Raw genomic sequence first — 23946 nt, 5'->3', positions numbered from 1 at the left:
GATGCAAATTGAGTGATATGACAGAATGTAGGACAGAGGAGACATTCTCTTCCAGGGTGAACAATAGGTGTAGAATGTAACATGATGAAATTAGTATTCTACTGATCTTCAGAGATTTGAACTCTAGAGCAATGAAGAACACATCAGACTCATGGAATGTAAGATAAAGTTGACTGGGAGAGAGCAAATTAGAAAAAAATGGAAGAAGTTTTGACTGTAGCATCATGGAATTTTTACCTTATTTATTAGCTACAGAACCATTTTAATGTCTTTTTTAAATGTACTGGGAAGTGAATGTTAAGACTATGCTGTGGAGCTATTTCTTGATTCTAAAAATCATGCTTTAAAAAAAAATCCCAAGAATGAAAACTGGACAAGAGGAATTAACACAGATTGAGCCAGAAATAATAAAGAATTGAGTTTGTGAATTGACAGTCATAGCAAGTATAAGTTAAATATAGTCATGGCGGGTGTATTATTTGGAGACAAAATATGCTGGCTTTGGTGACCCTTCAGAGATAGAGAATGAAGAGAAGGTGAAATGAAAGTAACTCTTGAGGTTTTCAGCCTAGTTGATTCTGAAGGCAGTGATGCCCTTAATGAGATAAGGAACCTAAGAAAAAATGAGGAAGCTTGTGAATTGGTGCATAAGTTTGTTTTTAACCACTTAAATTTGACATGCCAGAATGGGATCAATTTTGAATTTAGAAAACTAGTTTTACAGGACCAAAGAGACTTTGAACTTGAGAAGTGTTGGAAAAATAGGACCAAAGTGGCAACATTTCAAGCTATAGAAGAGAAATATTTGCAAGGTAGAGTGGAAAGTGAGAGTCAGACATTTTGTTTGTTTTTGTTTGGATTTGGGGCTACACCCTGCCTTCTCTAGGCTCAGCTCTCAGGAATCATGCCTGGCAGTGCTCAGAGTTCTAGGTGTGAGTCTGGGATTGAACCAAGCAGGCCACATGTAAGCAAAAAGCCTCTCAAACCTTGTACTATCTCTACGGCCCCTGAATTTGTTTTTTAAGCCAAATGCACTGATGCTCAGGGATAACTTTTGGCACTGTGCTTGGGATCATGATTGGTGGTGCTCGGGGGGCTGGATACATGCACTGCTGGGAATGGAACCAAGTTTGGCGACTAAGAAACACAAGGGTCCCACACACTGTATTCTCTCTCCAGCCCTGTGGGGAGTTTTTATATTTAGATAGCACACTGTGAAGAATTAGTGACTGTAGGAAAAATTAGAGAATATAGACTACTTAGGTAGAGCTATCGTCACAAAAGAGATGATGTATTAAGAAAACTGCAGTCTCAACCCAGAGAGGAACATTATTTTTGTCACTGAATTTTATGAGGAGAGGTGGACCTTTCAGGGTAGTTTCACCTGAAGTGTGCTGTATTAAAAAAGTTGTCAACTATTAAAAAATTGTTGAACTATGTATGATAGTTTTTGGCAATGAAGAAAATTGTGTGTGTGTGTGTGTATGTGTGTGTAGTAACAATTTTACTTGTGTGTGTGAGTGAAGAGGAGAGGAACATGAATTAAATAGAAGGGATAGATTATTGAAGATGGGGAGGAAGAAGAAACAATAGATTGGAATCTTAGTATAGATAGATGTGACTAAGAAATAACAAGTAGAAAAGACAAACTGTAAATAACTGTAATTTCCACCTACAATGACAATGTGGAGATTGGATATACAGAGCATTCTGAGGCAATTTGTAAACTTTATTTGGATTCTCCGAAAGAGATTTATGGCATTACATCTCTAATCCTTAAGTTAGGTTTTAAATTCATATGGAATGGATCATATTCTTTTTATTAAAAACATTTTTAAAGAGGGTTGTTCTTGGTGATTTGGGCATGGTGTTTTGATTTTGGGGCCTGGTATGAGGGTGCTCAGGCTGGTGATACTTAAGATCTCACGCGTGTTAGATTTGTTAACCACAGTTGAGCTGTCTCCTCTACCTATATTTTACTTTATTGGGGTTAGTTTTGTAGCCCACACTTGTTGATTCACAGGAAAAAACTAAATGTTACTGAGTATTGAGATATAGATATTTGGATGCTTCATGAGGAGAACTGACTTGGTTTTAGCTTTATTGAACAACACATTCCAAACTTTATGGGTTTTGAGTAATATGAAGACCATTATGGTCAAACGTAATTAATGGTGATTTCAGTAGAATGGTCAATGATGTGGCTTGTTATATATTTGCATGATCTGCTAGAATTTTATAATGTTCTGCTATAATATAACATGGAAGGAGAAGAAATACTGAAAAAAAAAAGCAGTGTAAACTTGGCAGTAGGTTCTACATAAGACACCCTTAACTTTTCTATTCTGAACATTATAGTTTGAAGAAGAAACAGTTCAGGATTGTAAAGCTGGTAAATGTAGATCTGGTTCTGAGGTTTGAGAGATATTGATAAGCAAAAGGCCAAAAAGGCACATGAAAAAACCTTGCACTTCTAACTACCCTTTGTTACGTTTTGGTTGGAAATTTTAATTAGGGCATATTCAGAAAGCTCTTTAACTGCAAAGGTGTTCTAAGAATAATAAATGACTTTGAACATTTTTGTAGTTCTGGTAAATACTGTTTTTCTTTGTGCCTTGTTTTCATATAATCAAGTATATATTTAATGTATGTACTTAGCATCTGTTTGTTGACATACATATATGGAATGTATTTATTAGTCATATGTTTTTTTGAATATGAAAAATTGCAAGTGCATTCAGGTCTTCTAGAAACTTTAAGTTGCTTTGGGGAGAAAGTTCAAAAGATAAAGCACATTTGTTGCTGGAGGCTATAACTTTCATCCTGAGGGAGTACATGGCTTCTTCAATACCATTGGGTGTAGCTTTTCTTGCATCTGAGAACTGCCTCAGTGGCTCTGGTGAATCCAACCCTGCTGGGCTTGAATATCTCCTGAGAAACTAGACTCAAGCTTGCAACAGGCCTAGTATTGCTAGGAGTGGCCTTTGAGCACTGCTGGAGGGGCACCACCACACTAAATATCTTAAACTTATTTATTTAAAAAAAACATTCTAGGGAGAAAAGGAGGGAAAGAGGTGGAAGAGGATGGAAAGAGAGACAGAAAGATGAGAGTCTCATTCCCTCATGACTTCTTGGATTGCTTATAATTTGCTTTTATTCTTATGACAAAAGGAGTCAGTCTCAGTGATTATCTCCTGTTCCTCTTTAGCCACAATATTTTCTTTACAGATGACACGAAGTATGTCGTAAGTCAGTTTTCAATACAAATATTTCCCTTTTAAGTAAAAAAGTGAAGAGTAAACTTACTAATGATGTAGCCCTTTAACTTATCAATTGGTGCCCTGAACGGTGGTCCCTCACTGTATAATGTGACTAGAGGTTTGTTCTTTCTCTGCTAGGAACAACTTTTATTCTGAGGAATGATTTGGAAAGAAGTCTTAAGTAATTTTAGTTTTAACTTGAAACAGGTGGAGAACAATTGTTTTTCTTCTTTTAACAAATGGATTTTAGACAAATAGTTTTTTCTCCGCTGGCTGTCTTTGGCTGGTCCTTCTGCATAATAGGAACTCAATAAATACTTATTGAGTGGAATGATTTAATCTACTTCAAAGTCATGGTAAAAGGTTATTCATTATTGGCAAAAATTATTGTAAATATCAGAATTTAATACTCATACAACTGATGAATTGCATCTTCGGTGGTAGAAGGTAGTTCAGTATAGTATGTTATTTCTATGAAAAATATTGTGTGAACCTAGAAGGACCTCTATGAACTGCCTATTATCTATTCAAATATTCTTTCATATGCATCCCACAATATCTTAAGTTACCTGTTATGAGAGGACTGTGTGTTTCTCTTTTCACATTTCTCCACACTGTTCCCTCCCCAGCCATTGCGTGCCTTTGTGCTTAGAAATATACAATCTTTTTGAAAATTTGCTCATGCCTTTCTTGACAAATATGTAGATGTGAGTGAGGTATTTCTTTTTTCCTCTAGCATTTTGTAATCTCCATCATAGCACTTAAATTCCTCGATGATTAGTTTCGAAAGCCATGAGTGTTTTAACATGAAAAATTTTAGAACAGGTTCATGATTTATGCCTCTCTATATTCCCTTGAGTCTGAGACACAGACTTGTAGAGAAGTATGAATGCATCCTGAAACTCACATAAATTTGCAAGTGGAATAAAATAAAAATTTAAATTAGTTCAGCCGGGGATCATTAATTATATCCCTAATTCTAGTTAAATTGTAATATAGGTAGAAAGAGCAACGAAGATCCAGAAGGCCCAGGTATTTGTGTTGGATTTATGATGTTTTAATAGTCCCTTAATTTTTGTAGTTCTTAGTTTCTTTATCTGAAAATAAATGGACTGGATGGGATCTTTACGAAGATCCCTTGAAGCAAGAATTACATTGCTCCTAAGTTAATTATAGAGAAATTGGTCTCTTCTGCCAGACTCTTGAGGCAGGAAGTATGTTCTAGCCATATATAATTTCCTGGCACTAGCTCAGTACTTGTTCAGAAATCTTAAAAAAATTAAGCCATAAATTCTTAGAAAGAATTATAGTTTAAGTAAAGCAAGTGAAGGAAGGTCTTGCAAAAAATAGTAAATTAATGGCAAAGGAGGTAGCTTAGTGGTAGAGATCTTGCTTTGCATGTGTGAGTTTCTGGGTTTTGTCTGTGGCATTGCAAATGAAAAAAATGAAAAGAAAATTAATGAGACTGGAAAAATCCTACAGCTAATAAGAGCATTTGCCTTACACGTAAACCAACTTGGCTGGGTTTGCTTTCTAGCATCCCTGAGTCTACCAATGTTAATCCCTGAGCATATGGCCAAGAATAAACCATGAACACTGCTGGGTGTGGCCCCCAAACCAGAAACTAAAAATAAAAGAAAGAAAAAAAAGAGAATGAAGAAAAATCCACCAAACCTACTACAGAACAGTTAATTAGAATGTCTGAAAAGAAAAATCACCAATGGGGTTCAGTCAAAAATTTCACCACGAGCGATGACAGATTTTGTTTATTTGGTTGGTGATGCTAAGGGTTACTCTTAGCTCTCTGCTCAGGAATTACCCTGACAGTGATTGGGTATCATATAGGATGCTGGGGACTAAACTCAAGTTGGCTATGTGTAAGGCAAGCGTATCCTCTCTGGTCTGAGGTAATTAATTTGAAGCCACTCATAACCCTAGCTTATTAATTGATCTCTCTGGGAACACATACCAAGTTCTATCTTACTGAAATTAAACTGTCCTACTGTAGGTTGGTTGGTTTGTATTCTCTTGGCTACAATGCAGCAACAATTAATACTTATTCCTGGTTCCATGCTCAGAATCTATGCTCAGGGGGCTGGAGAGATAGATAGCACAGCGGTAGGACGTTTGCCTTGCATGCAGAAGGGCAGTGGATCGAATCCCGGCATCCCATATAGTTTCCCCAAGCCTGCCAGGGGCGATTTCTGAGCTTAGAGCCAGGAGTAGCCTCTGAGCACTGTGGGATGTGACCCCAAAACAAACAAACAAACAAACATTCCCTACCCACTCGGGCCCCTGCTTTATGTTCTTGAAATTTGTATATCTACTTGAGATAGTAACTTTTAGTTTTAAGCTTTGATAAATTGTTCAATAAATTGTTGACTATAACAGCCAAAATTGTTGTTGTTGATTTATTTACCATGCTAGGTGAACTAAAGCTTCTGTTGATTTCAAAGTATATTATAACAAGAAAAGGAATGGAAAATCTTCATCAGTATTTTCTGCTATACTTTTTTAACGGTTGGCAATCTAAATACATTGGATGCTGGGTTTTTTTTTTTTTCTTACATTCTTTAGGCTTATGCCATTGCCATTCCATCCCTACACTCAAAATGCCAATATCCCCGTACTGCAGTCATTTTCCAAACCACATCTCCTCCCCTGGGTAACTTTAATTCTATTGGTCAATGTTGAAGGGTTTCTTTTTGTTGGTATTATCTGTTCCCTTGCTTTATTTCCTTATATAACAAAAATAATTAGGTTCAACAATTTTTATGTATTTTTCTCCAATTTTCCTGAGGATGATCCATGAGAGGTCATTTAAAAAAATACACAACTCGTAATATAAAATGCATCAGTTTTTTTAAGATGAAAAAAATTGCAATGATTAATAAACTCAAAAAGGAAACCTGATAAACCATCAAACAACTGAGAAATTATCTGAGGTGGTAAATTTGATTCTTTTGTTCTTTTCCATTGTTCCCATGTATAATGAGATCTGGGTGCCAGTGGATATATTTGGATTTCCAAATTTGAACTGGATCTTCCTGTTTCCATGCTGGGCCAGTTAGCTCCAGAGGCATTTGAGTTATTCCTTATCCGTTTTTTCATCATGACTGAAGATAAAAATTTAAATAGCTACAAAAGTGACTTCATATATCACATGAACCTTTTCACTAATGCCAAACTAAATGTATCTCCAACTCAGATTTACATTAACCAGTTTCCAAATGCTCGTGGCCATAATACCAGCCAGGAGGAGAATAAGTGAGATCGAATGAAGTCATTCTGGAAAAGACAAATGTCATAACTAAATGAGATGAAATGTTATAAAGTTTGAAAATTTTGTTCTGTATGGATATGTGTATATACATGCAGAGATGAGAGAGCCTCGGCAGAGATTCAAGTATCTGAAAGTCTTCCAATCTTATTCTTTACTACCTGTTCAATAAATCTATTGTCATGTGTACATTTGTCTTTGTAAGCATGCCATACTCTCACCCTTTTCATATCTTTGAGCAACCTGCAGTAATTTTATTAAAAGGGATCATTGGCTAGATCCTTCTTCCTTTAAGTAGTAAGAATAAAACTGCGTAGTACATTTTGACTAAATCTGATGAACTTGTTGGAGTGGATACAGCAATTCAGTTGACATTCTTTTGTTGTTGGCAAGTTAAGTAGGCACTTTCACTTGTACAGTGCTTGGGTGGCACCTGATAGGATGACTAAACCGTTAGGTAACACATGTTTATGGGTGTGAGAGATAATATGGAGAGGTGGGAAAGACTCGTTCTGACCTGACAGCCATTTACTACTTAATAACTCAGTTATTAATGGTGTAATTCTTTGTTTTATTCTCCTCAGGGTTCAGAAACAATATACCAAAATACTAATTATCAAACTGCTATGAAAGACTTTTAATGGGAGTTCAGTATAGTAAATATATATATATATATATATATATATATATATATATATATATATATATATATATATATATATATATGTATATACATATAGAGAGAGTGAGAGAGAGGCTGGAGATAATTAAATGGGTGAATCTGTTTGAAGACATTATATATAATTTGATGATTTATATTATTGAAATGATTTTTACATTTTTCTATAAAATAAGTTGTAGTGTTTCAGATGATAATATCCTAATTTTTTTGTTTTTATTTTTAGGTCAGACTGTGCCAAAATCCAAAACTTCAGTTGAAAAATAGCCCACCATATATACTTGATATATTACCTGATACATATCAGCATCTGCGACTTATATTGAGTAAATATGATGATAACCAGAAACTTGCCCAACTCAGTGAGAATGAATATTTTAAAATCTACATTGATAGTCTTATGAAAAAATCCAAACGTGCAATAAGACTCTTTAAAGAAGGCAAGGAGAGGATGTATGAAGAGCAGTCGCAGGACAGGTAAGAAGACGTACAGTTTTAATTTTTCTCAGGGACAAGATCATTCTCTGTGACTTTATGCATCATAGCTTATAAGTCACCAGATATTTGGCTTTGTATCTGCTGTTGTGTTTGCTTTTGGCTCTACTTAAACCTTATAGGTTGTCATAAATTTATAATTAGAGCTTATTAGATTGTAGACATTTTTTTTTACATTTTCATTCTTTTATATAGTTCGTTTTAGAGCACTTTTAGGCTTACAAAAACTTGCTCAGAAAAGAGTTTCTCTATACCTGCCCTATTGCCTCTAGATTCCCTATTTATTTGCAGTTTCTAGAATATTTAGGAGATTGGAAAAATGTACAGTATCACAGCATATCTTCCATTACAATATCTGAATAGTTCTACAAATGCCCATTGCTCCACTCATTCATTGCCTCTCTACTTCCATATCTCTATCACAAATATCTTGAAATGTCAAGATCACTCAATTTTTTGTCTCTATAGTTTGTTTTCAAAATGTCAACTAGTGGAAATGATAAACTATATAAAAATTTTAGATTGACTTCGTTTTACTTAACAATTTGCATTTAATACTTTGTGTCTTCTTAGACTGTGATAGTTCCTTTCTTTTCATTTTGTGGATGTACCACAGTTTGTTCATCCATTCATCTAATGAAGAATTCTTGGTTGCTGCCAGTTAACTGTCCTTATATATATAAAGCTGGTATAAATATTCATATGCAGCTTTTGTGTGGACATGAACCTTTGTCTTATTAGAGGAATTACCTAGAAACTTGATGTTTAATCTTTTGGAAATACTATAGCTTTGAAAAGAACTCCCAAACTATCTTTCCAAGTTGCTGTATTGTTTTGAGTTCCTTATTCAATGAATGAAATTTGTGTTTGATCTGCATTTACAAGTATCTGGAATAGCAAGAGTTCAGTGGGGATGGTGCTTACCTTGCACACAGTTGACCTTGGCTCAATCCTTGGTACCACCTATAAACCTTGATCCGTGGTTGGCGTGATCCCTGAGCACAGAACAGGAGTAAACCCTGAATATTGCTGGTGTGGCCCTAAAATTTTGTGTCTGCAAATCTGTGTGAACATATATACTTATATAGCTGTATATATACATAGATGTATAAAATAATGATGTTATATATGATAGATATGGATAGGAATTTAGATTTTGTTTCTATATTTGAATTATTAAGTGAAAAACTTCGACAGGGTGACAGACTAAAATGGATTAACTGAGTCCTTGTTTTGGAGCTAGAATGCTTGTCTTAGGTATTACTGATATGAATCTGTTGTTTGACTATTTTATTAAGTTTTATGATTTAGTTTCTCTTTTCTGGCCACACCTGACAATGCTCAGGGTCTATTTCTAGAGCATCATTTATGAGGTAAGAGATTGAAATCTTCAAAGCATATGTACTAGTTCTTTGAGCTAAGATCTAAAATGATCTTAAACCAAATAAACTATTATTTTATGAGATATTTTAAGTGGCATTGGTGGTGGAAATGTTGGACTGGTGAAGGGGAATGTTCTGTTTATGACTGAAATCCAACTGCAATCCTGCTTGTAATTATGATGCTTGATTAAAGATTTTATCTATTAAAAATAAATCAAATAACATTGGCTTGATGGTCAAAAATGTGTATAATTCATAGATAGAATCTACATTTTCAATTAGAAAACAAATATTAATTAAAAGACATGTTTTTTGGCTACATTCAGCAGTGTTTAGGAGCCTTTTCTGATCTTGTGCTCAGGAACCATCCGTGAGAGGAATTTATGTGGTTTCTGAAATTTAACTGTTTGCCATATGCAAAGCGGATTCTGTGCCTTTGATACTATGTCTTCAGCCCCTAAAATAAATGTCTGAAACCAGTTAAGTTGAATTTATGGTCAGACCCTGACCCTATCTTGATTTTACTTTCCTTACAAGACAGAAAAACCTCTAAAAAACTCTTGATTTTATTTTAGGTTGGCAAAGGTAGCCTCATTTTATTTAAAAAAAAAAAAAAGAAAGATTATATTATAGAAAATTTAGTAGTAGTCTGTAGTCCTTCAGTCTGTAGTCTGAAGTAGGGTTTAAATACTGTCAAATACTAATGGTAAGTGCATTAATTTAGCCATAGAAAAATTCAGACAGAGTGAAACGGTATCAATGTTTATTTGTAATTTTCTCTCAAACATAGTGATGAAACCTCACATACTTACAGCAGTCTTACAAGTTATCTAACATAGCTCCTCATTTATTAAACCACAGTCTACATATCTTGAGGATTATGATGTAGTTTACTTTTACTTTAAGATTCTCTAAGACTCTCTCCATACTACCGCCTACCTTGAATTATCATTTTCAAAGTAGATAGACTATCCTGGTCTATTTTTTTAATAGACCTTTGGATAATGGCCAAAGTTATGGAAAGACAGATGTTTATATTTAAAGTATTTTTTTTAACTTTATAGTTCTACCTGCCATGGTTATAATCAAATTAAGCCTTTTTAAACACACATTACTTCTTATTTCAATTAATAGCACTGGACTTTTTTCTAGTCCAGCAACTTAAATCTACTGAACTTTACTTATGAGGGTATCAAACCATGAGAGGATGTGTAACAATTAGGTTTAATAACTCATTCAAGCTATCTTGATTATTATCATTTCATTTTATGTATTTTTATAATTTTGATTATTTGATAATATAGATCTTTTACGTGTGGGAGTATATTGTGGAGGAACCACTATTACATTTGATTAAGTGTACATTTCCATAGATGATGATAGATCAAGTGACACTGACACTGAGGCAACTCTACAAATGCTCTAAAGACTCAAAGTAATTTTTGCCTCATTTCTAAATTTATTCCTACAACACACTTTCTGTCCTCATATTTACCACATACCTAATTGAATTTTGCTGTCATTCATACCCTGTTTTTAAAAGTGTTCGGTGGCTAGCAGTGTTTATGACAAAGATAAATTTTATGGTAGAAAATTATAATCCATAATAGTAATCCATTTTTGGTATACTATAGGACACATTTCTGATGTAATTTATTTGGTAGTAATGTGTTTTTATACATTCACTTTTGGATCTTGGAGAAAACTAGATGCAAATTAGTTAGTATACCATTATTTATGAAGTTAGAGGATATTTTGTTTAAAAAAATAAAAGAAACTACTTAAAATGCTCTTGTCATGCCCCTTCTCATGCTAAACAGTAGAGTATTATATTTTGTAGGTAAGATTCTTGTTTAACAGGTATGGCACATTAATTATTGTGAATATTATTAGTTACTGGGCAATCTTTGAGTATCCAATTATGTCACTGTAAACATGAGTAGTATTAAGCTAAAAATAAAGGACAGGACTTTTAAATTTGGAGTTCATTGACCAAACCCTCATCACTGTGAATGATTAATTATTTTAGTGATTAAATTTACTAGATGAGTTAATAAATTAAAATTTCAGTGTTCCTATTATGTCAAAATAAACATTTATTTGTGGGGTTTCTTCCATTGGGAGGGTATGTGACAAAAATTCAGCTGTCCATTTGAAATCTTTCTTGATTTATTAACTACTAAAATATGAATAGCCATTATTGTATAGCAGCTTTACATATATGAGATAACTGCAATACCAAAGAAAAATAATTATAGCAAATGACATTCTGTGCAATTCCTGAACAGAAGGTAAGAGTACAAATCAATTAGATCAATTAATTTGCTATTAGTATTTAGGCTATACATACGAGCCTTGAGAGTGGATATAATAGTCATTTTTGTTAGGTGTACATTGTATGCCTCTCTTGACTTATACAGTAAATATCTTTCTTCTCTGGTACTAATTTTCCTGTTGGTCTTCCATCCCACACACAATTGAACTTCATGCTGAGTTGGTGCTTCTCCAAATGAATTTCTAAACCATCCTGGGCTGGTATTCTGGGAAGAGTAATACAGGGTTTCTGGCACTTGGAAAGCCTTTCTGTGTGTATTTGTGGGTTAGGATTTTATGGGAGGTGGGGGAAGAGTTTGGAGTGGGGTTGGAAGTTATGTTGAGAGGGGAGAAGTTTAAATTGTAAGCACAGGCCAGAAGAGAAAATTTTATGGTATTGCTTAAGATTTTAGTGATAAAAAATATATACAGGAAATTTGTGACAGCTGTCAAATGTAAAATGGGTAGGAGATGATCGATATTATCACCAGTTGACCATTTTGATAGCAAAATTTGATCTTTTGTATTAAAGGTTATATGTTATGTTGGGTACTTTTGTTTTTACACTATCCAAAGGTGATGCCCTAAGTGTATTCAGATTTTCCATATTTTACAACTGCTTCACTGGACCAGAGTGACACTGACCTTTATACTTTCTCACACTCTGGTTTACAACCACTGAAACAAAACCAAAAGTTCGCAGAGGTAGAAAAATAACACCCTGATAAGTCTCCCTGGAAAGAAAACAAAAACTTTTAAATATTCTAGCCAGAATAGTACATAGATATTATTGGTTTCATTTCAAAGCCTCTGAATGATATCTTCTATGCATGTAAAAATAAACATCTAATATATATTTTGCACATAGTTAAATTAATTTCAACTTATGGCTTAGTTTTTTTTTGGGGGGAGGGGCATACCCAGTGATGCTCAGGGCTTACTCCTGCCTTTGTGTTCAGAGAAAACATTGGACAGGTCTTGGCAAACCAGAGTTTGAGCCCTACAGTCCACAAGCAAGACAAGCACTTTAATTGCTGAAATGTATATTCACCCCCAAATTGAATATTTTTTAACATCGATTTATAAATCAAAAGTTTAGATTCTGGCACTTTAAAACCCATCAGGAGTATCTGACAAAATCTATTGATCATTTATTTGACTGAGCAATGGAAAATGTATTACTTTTCCTCTATAGGACTACATATTTGTATACTTGCTACATATATTAGTGTTGGGATTTTTAGGGTAATTTACCTAGAATACTTTTGTGCTGAGTAAAAGATTAATCGTTCAATTAGAATTTGAATCAAAAAACAGCATCAACTGCAACTATAATACAGCCCCATCACTACCACTACAGAGGGAAGAAGCAGAACAAAAAGTTACAAATAAAACATACTTGTTTTTTTATGTGGTCTTATGAGATTATCCCTCTGGTTAGAAACTAATTACCTTATATGTTTATATTTCTGTAAACAAATGGGTATTGATTATAGTCAGGGAAGTCTTGAAATTTTACCTGAATGTTCAGTTTAAGCATATTCAGATTGAACTCTGTACAATTTAGCTTCCTGAAATAGTTGTACTTATTACTGTATCACACATCATGCCTCATTAATTGGCATGTTTTCTCATTGGCAGCTCTGTCTACATAGTAAGAAGGAAATTAAGGAATAATAGCATTGAACTGAGTACAGGAATCTTACGATTTGATACCATTTCTTCTCACAGTTTTCTTTATAACTTTGGTTGTTTTCCTGACTCCCAATAGCTCTTGATGCTATTTTCTGGAAAGTCATTGTATTTTTTGACTAAAAAAAAAGTTATGGTTTATTTGCATTAAATGCTGAATTAATTAACTTATTGATTTTTAAAATCCAGAGCTTTCTAGTAAAAATTATTCTTATATGTGTTATTATAGTTACTAGTAAAATCATTAAAATTATGGACATATTTTACTAATGATATATACTTGTTAAATGTGTTATGTTTGTTCAGTAACATATATACATACATATATATTTAATGATGCATGAGAAGGAATGGTTTTTGCTTAAAAAGTAATTTTATTTGTAAAGTATTAATGTTATCTTCCTTTTAATTTATTATTGGGTAATTTTGCAATTATTTTGTATGAATTGAGGAAAGGAACACATTGAAAGTAGATAAACATAATTTGTAGAAAGAACAAATTTTGCAGGAACATGGGTATTTAAAGTAAAATATACTCACTTGCTTTTTAGTATTTTGCCTGCATTCTAGGCTTTTTTTTACTTTTCAAGAGAAGACTGGGGAACTAAATTATTTTCTTTTGTATTAAAATAATAGTAATATTTAACTTAATTTCAGAAGACAGAAAAAATAATCATTCCTTTTACTTAGAAGTGTGTGTTTGCCAAGTATGAAATGGAACTTTCTTTAGAAACCTTGATTATCTTTCTTGGGTTACTTATTATAAATTAATAAATTGTTTATATGGTCCTGATAAAAATCCTTTCCTTGATATTTCTAACATCTAAGAGCTATGAATTGACTTTTTCGAAATTTGGAAATGAAGGGTCTTTGTTTTTTAACACTGTGTAAGTAAGCAAATTATTTAGACAAATATTTTTAAAGTTAAATAAAGGGAATCTATTAGAGTGGGCAGGTTAAGGGTTGCAGAACTTTTAAGAACTTTGTGATAAAGAATATTGATTTGCTAGTTATAAGCAATCTTGTTAATTTTCATAGAAATAAAAAGTGAAAGGAATATTCTTATCAGACTCTTTAGGGAACATTATGAAAATATAATACAAAACATCATTGAGATATAATTTAAAATTAAATTGTATGATTTTAAATAAAATATTTAGATTCACTCCATTTATTTGCAACTTACTATTTTCTAGCTTGTTGTTAAATTCCATTCAGTTTCCAATTCCTGGTTTATGAACTGTTAACACTTTTATTACAACTCATTTAAATTTCTTAATCAAATGGTATGCCATATATACTGTGTTTTAATGATGAAATTTTTAACCGAAGTTGAGTTTATTAAATATTTATCCGTGGTAAATAGTATAAGACAGTAAACAAGATTCAAGTGAACTTGGCTTTATGGTTGAATAACTTTTATGCTTTTAATCTGAAGGCAGCTTATTAAGATGTTTTCCTTTCAGTAAATATCTGGTGACATTCAAATTTTGATAATTAAAATCCAGAGGCACTCAAATATGAATGCCTGTTTTTAGTTTCAGAATAACAATACTCCCACAAAAGTTGGTGAATGATGTCTTTCAAGTGGCAGATTTGTTATTTAAAGAATGCTCCTTTGGCAGTTCCTTACAAAACTAAATTGAAGTCTGTTTATAAAACAGACAAGCTGCAATGATAATCTTACAGCCTGAGGAATGAAAATCTAGCCCAAGAAGGTGTTTTTTTTTTTTTTTTTTTTTAATCAGTGATTTAACAAGGAAGTGCAGTTTTAGGGAATCCAGACAAATTAGCTTAGCGCCCAGCACTAATTGAATATTATATATGATAGTATCTGACGGTGAATAAAATGCCTCCAAATATTTATTTTTCTAAATCTGTGTTTAATATTATCTTTTGTCTCAGCTCATTATACTCACAGTGTATGCTCTTATTTGAATTTTCTTTTATACATCAGTTGCTTTGAATGTGCTAATTGAAGTGCTATTCTAAGTTCTAATGTATAATGAAATCAGACCTCAAATTATGTCATTTGGTTTTACCAGCTGGTACTTTCTTGCCTCTTTTTTCATTTCATACTGAACAATCTTGAGTCAGATACCTTTATTAAGAACCTGTCATGTACATATATGACCATTTCAAATAACAGGATTGGCACTGCCTCTAGGTAGACTGTACACTACAGGAATAGATCAAATTGAAAGACAATTCAAGTTTGTTCTTGAAATATCTTCCTTGAACAGCTTACCTTGACATAATCACAGAATTGTGGTGATTGGCCTTCTAGTGCTGCCTTAACAGAGTACCACATTCTGAGTAGTTTACAGAAGTTTGTGTTGGTTACGTTGATTTATAGCTCTCTAGAGCCTTTATTTGAACAGGTTTGCTTGCTTTCAATCCTTTAGAAGGAAAAGCTGCATATAAAGCTTTCTTCTTTGGGATGCTCCAGGTATTTTTTGGCTGTTACAACTTTGATCTGTTTGTGTGCACATATCCAGATACTCCCCCCCCTTTTTTTAAAATAAGAACACAATTCATAGTAGATTAGGGTTTTTCCTAACCAATCATTACATTTTACTTTTATTACTCTTAGGAGGCTCCAGATTAGGTCACAGACATAGAGTTGAAGATAAAGTTTCAATTTATCATTTGAGATGTATATGTTATGAAAGTATTAAAAAGCTTTGTTTGGCACACTATAAAAATAAACTACTTATCATTTTGATTTTGGTGTTATACTTGATGGTACACAGGGGTTACTCACTTTCCAGTGTTTGGGTTTCACTCATATGTTGCTCAGGGGACTATCATGGTAGTGAAGCTCAACCTTATGTCTTTCACATATAAATTATGCACCCTGCCCATTTGATCAGTTTCTCTGACCCATAAATTTAATTTTTGAAAGCTTTATTGCTCAAGTAATTCTAGTAGCTTTATTCAGGCTTATAGCAAAAAGCTTGATGAAATAAGTGATTAACTTCATGCAAATTTTCAGCAATATGGTGAATTTAGCTTGCACAAGGTGACTTGCATGCGTCCTGATAAGAATGTATATTCATAATTTATTGTTAAAATATTTTTATTGAATTAAATGTATGTATATCCATAGCTTTAACTACATATTTAATTATGTTATATTAAGAGTCTCAATTATCCCTTGATTAAGATTCCGGTTTCATTATTTTGTTTTAAACTCTGGAGGATTAATTAAAATAGTTAATTATGACTTGCATCATCATCATCATTAAATCTGTTTACCAAATTTTCTGTATTGCACATCAAAAAGAAGTGGGAGGTGTTTTCCGTGTTGATAGCACAAAGATGGCTGTTCTTCAAATTCATGTTGTTTTTTTAATATCTGTACTTTTAGTGTAATTTTAAATTAAGATTTTAGGGCATTGACTCAATAGTTTAACTAAATAGTATGTAATTGTTTTTAAACTTGAATAAACTAAGGGTTGGCAAACTATACAGAGGTAAATAGTAAATATTTTAGACTTTGCCAGTTGCCTCTGGCAGCTGCTCTATTTTTTTCCCCGGAAAGCAGACTATATATGAAGAATTCTGTTTGTGTTTCAATAAAACTTTATTTTCCAAACTATGTGATATACAGATTGACCTGTAGACCATAGCCTGGTACCTCAGTTTAAAATATTAATCTATTCAGTGAGTATGAAAGTAAAGATAAACTCCTAATCACCTTGGGCTTATTATATTAGTTGCATCAATTAGGAATGTGTTTGGCTGAAACCAGTAATATTCTGTAGCATTATGCTTCTGATTTATGTAAGAGTGTATGTTTACAACAATGTTTTTAGACAACTTTCTAGCTTTGTAAGCTCCTTCCTAAGTATTTGATTTAACAGTCTATTTGTCATCAACCTGATGATTACATTAAAATGAATATATATTTAAATTAAAGCACCATGATTTACAAAGTTGTTCATAATAGTTTTATGAATGTAGTATCCCATTACCATTCCTACCACAAGAGTGAATTTCTAGCCACCATTGTTCTTAGATTCCTTTCCACCCATCACTTTGTCTCCATGGCAGGTCCCTTTTAAGTTTATTTATAGTAGTTTGAATTTGCTATTTACATTTTTGTTGGTTGCATGTTTTAGACATATACATATAGTTCTAAACCAGCGTAGGCTACAAGATAGAGGAAAACACTTTCACAGTTCAGAAGCTTACCCTCCAGTTTTTTCCCCTAATTCGCTCCTTCCAAATTTTTCTTGGATATTTTTAGTTAACTTTGATATATGTGACTGTTATTTTGAAAATGTTAGATTTTAACTTCCCTAGTAGAGGAAGTCAGGAAAGAAGGAGGCAATTGAGCAAAAGTGTTTGGCCATTTTATTTGTCAAATATCGTACATCCCTAAGACATAATGCCTTAAAACATTTTTATAGTGTAACTTGACTTTGGGGCTTATTTCATTTAAAATACATTGTCAGGAACTGTGAAGAGTTGAAGTTAATCTGCTACATTTTTATAGATACTGGCTGAAAACAAAAGTTCTTTTGTTTGTTAAAAAGACTATTTATCAGTCAGCAGTAACAGCAAACATTATGCCAAAAATTTTCATTTTTCATTGCAGGGGGAAACATACAAAGACAAGTGACATATATTCATGCTGTAGATGATCTTGATTTTAATTTGAGGAGCATACAGAGTGGTGTTCAGGGGCCATTTCTGGACTTTGCTCAGGAGTGACCCATGATAGTATTTGGGGACCATATTGTGATGCCAGTGATTCAAGCTAGAGTCATTATTGTGCAAAACAACCGTCTTGATTCCTGTAATATCTCTCCAGCTCAGAACTCTGATTTTCCAGAGATGAATTCTTTCAAAACGGACAATAAACTGCTTAATTTTTGCTCAGGAAAGTGATACTACATAGTGACATCTTTGTTCCAGAGAAGTATTCTTGAAGAGGCTGTCTTTCTAAATCTTTGCTGTATATACAGACACTCCTGGATTTTTTGTTTGTTTATTTTGCCAATTTTTTTTGGGGGGTAGTCATACCCAGTGATGCCCAGGGATTGCTCCTGGCTCTACACTCAGGAATTGTACCTTGTGATGCTCCAGAGAGATATGGGATGCCAGGAATTGACACTTGAGTTGGTTACAATAAGGGCAAGGAAAGAACCCTATATACTACTGTGTTTTCTATCACTGTGGCTCCCTAGAAGGTTTGTTTATGCAAGGGCAATCAGTTTCTCAGATCACAATGACATGCAGACATGTAAGAAACAGTAAGGAATTTTCTGCAAAATATGTGTGCATATACATGTGTCCTAAGTTAAGAATTTTTAATCATATTTTAAGAATAAGGTATCACAGAAGTTTTTCAGATTGTTATAAATTTAAAATTCTACTGTCATGCAATAAATTACATACACAAGTAATATCTGATACATATTTTAAATCTCATACTTATCATTCACTTAGTCATTTGAAAAACTGAGGCATAAAATAATATGACATCTCGAATAATAGTGAAAACTTTTAAGTGTTTCTTTTTCTTGTTAGCTTTGAAGCAAAAGATGTAAAAGAGCAACAAACATCAAGATGATTTCATCTCCTATCCATTTGTCTTTAAAAGAAAAAGAATGTTTTTATTGAATTATGTTCACATCATATAATCAAAACCATAAAGATGATTTTAGTAGGTAAGGAGGATTGAAATTATAGTGCACAAAAATCAATTATATTATTTTTTGTTACATGTCAATTATATTATTTTTTTGTTACATCTCAGAGTTGTGTAGAGTAAGTGTTCCAATTTACTTTGCTGTGCAGAGAAGCCAAATTGATTGGAAATGACACAGTTTGACAGGAATTGCATATATTAACATGTGATGTGTATCTAAATGATGTCTCATTACTATTTGGCAGGTGTGAACCTGCAATTGTTGGCATCGAAGGGCATCAGCATTGTAAACCCCTTTCAACTTGGTTTCAAGAGAATTCATTTGAACAATTAGCACATTATATTCATGTGAAAATGAGGTGTATTCTCATCTTCATTAAGCTAATATTAATATTGCGTGTCAAATGGTCATTGAAACTTCTTTAATAAGACACCTTTTTTTTATCACACTCAGAACTTTTATTTAAAGCTTTATGTTCAAGTATGCTTTACTCTGTGTGTGGGAAAGTGAGAGAGTCAGAGACAAAGACAAAGACAGAGGTAGAAGGAGGTAGAGGTTCTTTTTGATTAAGCATTAATTTGTATAAATGAGCAGCATTTTTATTAAGAAAATATGAAAGGCTACTACCTCACTATTTTACTGAAATCTCAAGTTCTGCTTTTATCTATATGTAGTAAACTGTATATCCATCATGGTACAATAATATAATATAACAAATATATATATATATATATATATTTTTTTTTTTTTTTACGGAGGACACCCGTTCATGCTCAGGGGTTACTCCTGGCTATGCGCTCAGAAATTGCTACTGGCTTGGGGAACTATATGGGGTGCTGGGGGATCGAACCGCAGTCTGCCCTAGACTAGTGCTTGCAAGGCAGATCGCCTTACCTCTTGCTCCACCATGCCAGTCCCATATAACAAATACATGGTAGGAAAATGGAACGTCATTTTTGTAGGTGCTACACAGTATTTTTTCTTCTAAAAGAGTTTTTTTATGCAATGTATTTTCTGCAAATGTAACAATACATGGAATTGTCAAATTCAGTCTATTCCAGAAATCTTAGAAAACTTTCAATTGATTATTTCTGGTTATTCATTTATTGATTATTTTATTCAATGTATTTTTATGGATTCAAGTCCTCAAAAACAATAGAATGCTTTACAATTTCTGGTGATATTTTTTCCTAATTTCAATTTTTTTATTCCCATGATTGGGTATATTAAATTGTATACAGCAACTGAAGCTTTGAAGTTGGTAATTTATGGGAATGCCTTTCTCCATTGTAAGTATGTTCTGTTAACTAGAGGCTCTGGGCCAAATCCAGTCTGTGTTTGCTTCTGTAAGAAAACTATAATTGACACATAAGCATTCTATCGCCATGAAGGCAAAAGCATTCTTGATATACTTATTCTTTGAGAGTTTTAGAAATTTTGCTTTTTTTTTTTTTTTTTTTTTTTGGTTTTTGGGCACGGGAGACCATATGGGACACCTGGATTTGAACCAACCATCTTTGGTCTTGGATCGGCTGCTTGCAAGGCAAACGCTGCTGTGCTATCTCTCAGGGCCCGAAATTTTGCATTCTTGACGATTTTTTCATTTCCATTTTGTCTTCCCTACTTTGCCAGTGAGTCTTTGTGAATTAGTGACCCTTGTGACCTTATAATCTCAATAAAATATTAATAACAGGTAGTCATTGATTGAGATGCTAGTTCCCTATTAGACCTGATTTCCCTTCTTGCATCAAAGTACTTCTAAATGTAAAGTTCATTATATTGAAACTTGATTGCATGGGGTTTTATTGTTTTTTTTTGTTGTTGTTGTTGTTTGTTTGATGTTATTGTTTTGAGTGAGGATTCACAAAGTATGTCTCTATTATATTTGGTAGTTATCTACATTGATGATTTTCTTACTTAATTAGTCCATGCACTAGTTGATGCATTTTAATTTTGATATACTGATTTTTAACCTTTTTTTTTTTTAAACAACACAAAAGCACTGGTCCATGGACAGGGAGTTGAAAAGCACTCCTCTAGAATAATGAAGTACATTTCTTTAACTTTAGCAGTTGAGCTCTGTGCATCCCATTTTTAAAAACTACACTTGCCTTGTGTGCCACCCTCCCTGTTCTTTAAATCCCCAGAAAATCTCTCTTTGTATGTATATACTATCAGGAAACATTAATTGGTATGTCACAGAACTCTTTATTTTTTTTTAACTGAGCTTCCTTTATCCTCAACTTGTTTCATTCTCAGTTGTAAAACATTTTTAATGAGCTCTCAAAAGATAAGTTCTCTAAATCTTTGCAAAGATCGTATTAGCACAGAAAGATGGAAGTTGTCTTGAAACCAGATTGGCTTAAGAACTAACTGCTCTTCAGAATTTGCCTTTGTATGCTAGCCTTTTCTCCCACCCTTCTCCCTTCCTCTATCTAGTTCCCCTGTTGATGCAAATCCTTTCTTGTTATTGATATAGCTGCATTTAGCACTCCTCCCTCAGTCCCATACTGTTTCAGCATTTATGATCTTTGTCACCAAAATGTCATTATTGTTCTTATTGGAGCATTTATCATGATTTTCCATGCACCATTTTGCTATGTATTGTCAAACATTGCTGTCTTAAAAATAGTGATGAAACTGGTCCTTTAAGTTAATTTAAATTCTTTACATATAATATTCACTTTTCACAAGTTTCTTCCACGACATTAATATTTTCAGACCCGGCAACAAATGCCATGAAATTTTTATATGTTTTGGCCTCCACAGCAGTGCTCAGGAGACTTCATAGAGGCCCCATCAGTACCTTTTTGTAAACCCAGCAGGCATGCTGCTCAAGTATTGGGTGCAAGGGATTATTTTGGGGGACCTTTCCCCATCCTCCAGAGGTGCTGTACCTCCAGAGCCACAAGAACAGTGCTGTGCAGAGCTTCCAGGGTTGCACCTAATGCTTTGGGTGATGCCAGAAATGAACCTGGCTTGAGTTAATCAACATCCCCAACGCCATTGATTTTAAAGAGGAAAACAGTGTCTAGCCATAGTATATTTTAGCTCAATGAGTGTTTTCACTTCCTCTTCTAATTTTACCATTTCTTCAAAGATTGTTTTTATTTCTATGATTATTTTATTTCTGAATTTTCAGCAACAGGGAAATCCTCTCAAAAGCTGCTTTCAACATGAATAGTCCAGTTTCATTTGGTGTGTATTAGTGACAGAGAAGCTTCATCTTCTTTATGGTGTGCTCTAAAGCAGATGGTCTTTATGACGTCTCATGACTCTTTATGGAGGAAATCAATCCATGTGCACAAGGAAAAAGGTCTTATTTCTGTCATGATCTTACTGATAGTACAGATAAAGATTTTCAAACTTAAAAATGATCTTTTAGATTTGAGCTAGGATAAAGTTAAGATGGTTTGGGGGCTCGGGCCTTTCTACTTAACTTAAAAGCAGCATTGGGCAGTTGGATTGCTGTTCTGGTCCTGTACTGTTAATTTTTTCTTTCTAGTTTTCCTTTTTTATTTCTGTTTGTCATGGACAAACCACTCTGAAGGACATCTGAGATGTTTTGAATATGTAGACCAGGCTTTAAAGAAAGGAATTATTGTTCCCTTACATCAAGCTTGTAGATTTAGAAACAGACTTTAGAAGAAAACAGAGGCATGTGTGTTCTCGCTGTGTATTATTGTTGCGCCCCCTCACATAGCCAGTAGGATTTGTCAGCAGTTTGTTTTGACTCACTGTGCCAGGGAGGGGGTGGTTTTGTGTGTTTTTGTAAGTTAACTAGTGTAGGATGTTAGTATCTCAACTGTACCATTTTTACTGGCTGTGGCCCATCCATTTTTTCAGGCTACATATTAGTACTAACATTTGCCTTAAACTATTTGCTGTAATTCTGGAAGTTAGGCAAAAGATACAGTGTCAGTCTCATTTTTTGGTTTCATCTTGCCTCTGTGATATGCGCATGGAATTTTTTCCTAGATAGCTGATACCTTCTTGGTTTGTCTTCTTGTGAGAAATCTTCAAACGACTAAATTTAATTTTGCTTATTACGATGATATTTGGGATATTCCTTTGTATTACTTCCTGGGAGGAGTGGTTTTAGACATAATAACCACCAGTTGTTTTGTTCATGGGTGAATACATCTATGACTGTTGATATGATTGCATAAATTTTCTGATTTCAGAGAACTTTACAAAGTATAAGGTGACCTTGCCTAGCCAAATCCATTTGACTTCTTGACTTCCTAAGAGAAATGGTACTCCATGGAGTTATATAAAAATGGTGGACTTGATACATTTCCCCCAAGATTTTAAGGTTGGGAAGTAAAGGTTTGTAGATGGTGCACAAAAGGCAGAATGATGATTTTATATAGTCATCATAACCAGCTCATAGATCACTCACATCCTTCTTTGTGTGTTTCCTCTTTTATATCAGAAGCATCATTCTAGCAGCAAGTTAAATTCTTTGTGTATATTTATTGTAAACTACAATTTATCTGGGATCGAAATTAGTAGAATTCTTCTTTACGTGTTCTGTACTTGACATTTAAGGAAAGATAAATGTCAAGTAAACAAGGTAAAAACAGGACTTTATTTGCTGTATTACAATCTCAAACGACTGTAAAGAATTTTAATTTGATGTTATTTTAGGAAGTTTGCAATTCGATGCAGGTCATTAGAGCTTGAATAGAAGCAGAATGTACACCAAGTGTGTTAATACATTAACAATCTACTGCATGTTATTTAGAGTTCATAAGTAAGTAGATGGATTTATATGTATATATATATTTTTTAATTTACAATATCATTGTAGTTTATATATTTATATGTATATAAATTTATATATATTTATATGTATATATGTTTTATTTCTTTACAATATCATTGTATCATTGTAGTTTATATATTTGGGTTCCACATAGCTCAGAGAAATTTTTTTAACTTAATTTTAAATAATATTTCACAATTTTAGTTGGATATCACATACAATTTGGTTTAGACACTTTTGTTATGTTAGCTGTTTTCTTTTATCTTTATGCTGATTTATTTTTAATTTTCTATAGTAGTACTGGAAATTATCTCTTAATATGAGATAGAAATTGCTATATTTAAAAATTTCTCAATTTTCATAAATAATTTTGTGAGATCTGAATTTTTCAGATGAATATTTTTTTATTTTTGGGAT

The 23946-nt window shown here is 33.2% G+C and overlaps 1 protein-coding gene across 1 annotated transcript in view; it reads left to right on the top strand.

Annotated features, from left to right (window-relative positions):
* Positions 1–23946, top strand: part of CBLB (Cbl proto-oncogene B) — a 205233-nt gene that overhangs the window by 5997 nt on the left and 175290 nt on the right. The window contains exon 3 of the mRNA XM_049785680.1: positions 7446–7696. Coding sequence (XP_049641637.1) covers positions 7446–7696 — 251 coding nt within the window. The remainder of the gene's footprint in view (positions 1–7445; positions 7697–23946) is intronic.

The sequence above is a fragment of the Suncus etruscus genome, chromosome 13 (genome assembly GCF_024139225.1).
Source record: "Suncus etruscus isolate mSunEtr1 chromosome 13, mSunEtr1.pri.cur, whole genome shotgun sequence".
In the NCBI taxonomy this organism is placed as follows: domain Eukaryota; kingdom Metazoa; phylum Chordata; class Mammalia; order Eulipotyphla; family Soricidae; genus Suncus; species Suncus etruscus.
The sequence above is the reverse complement of the archived record's forward strand: the minus strand, read 5'-3'. Positions and strand labels throughout refer to the sequence as shown.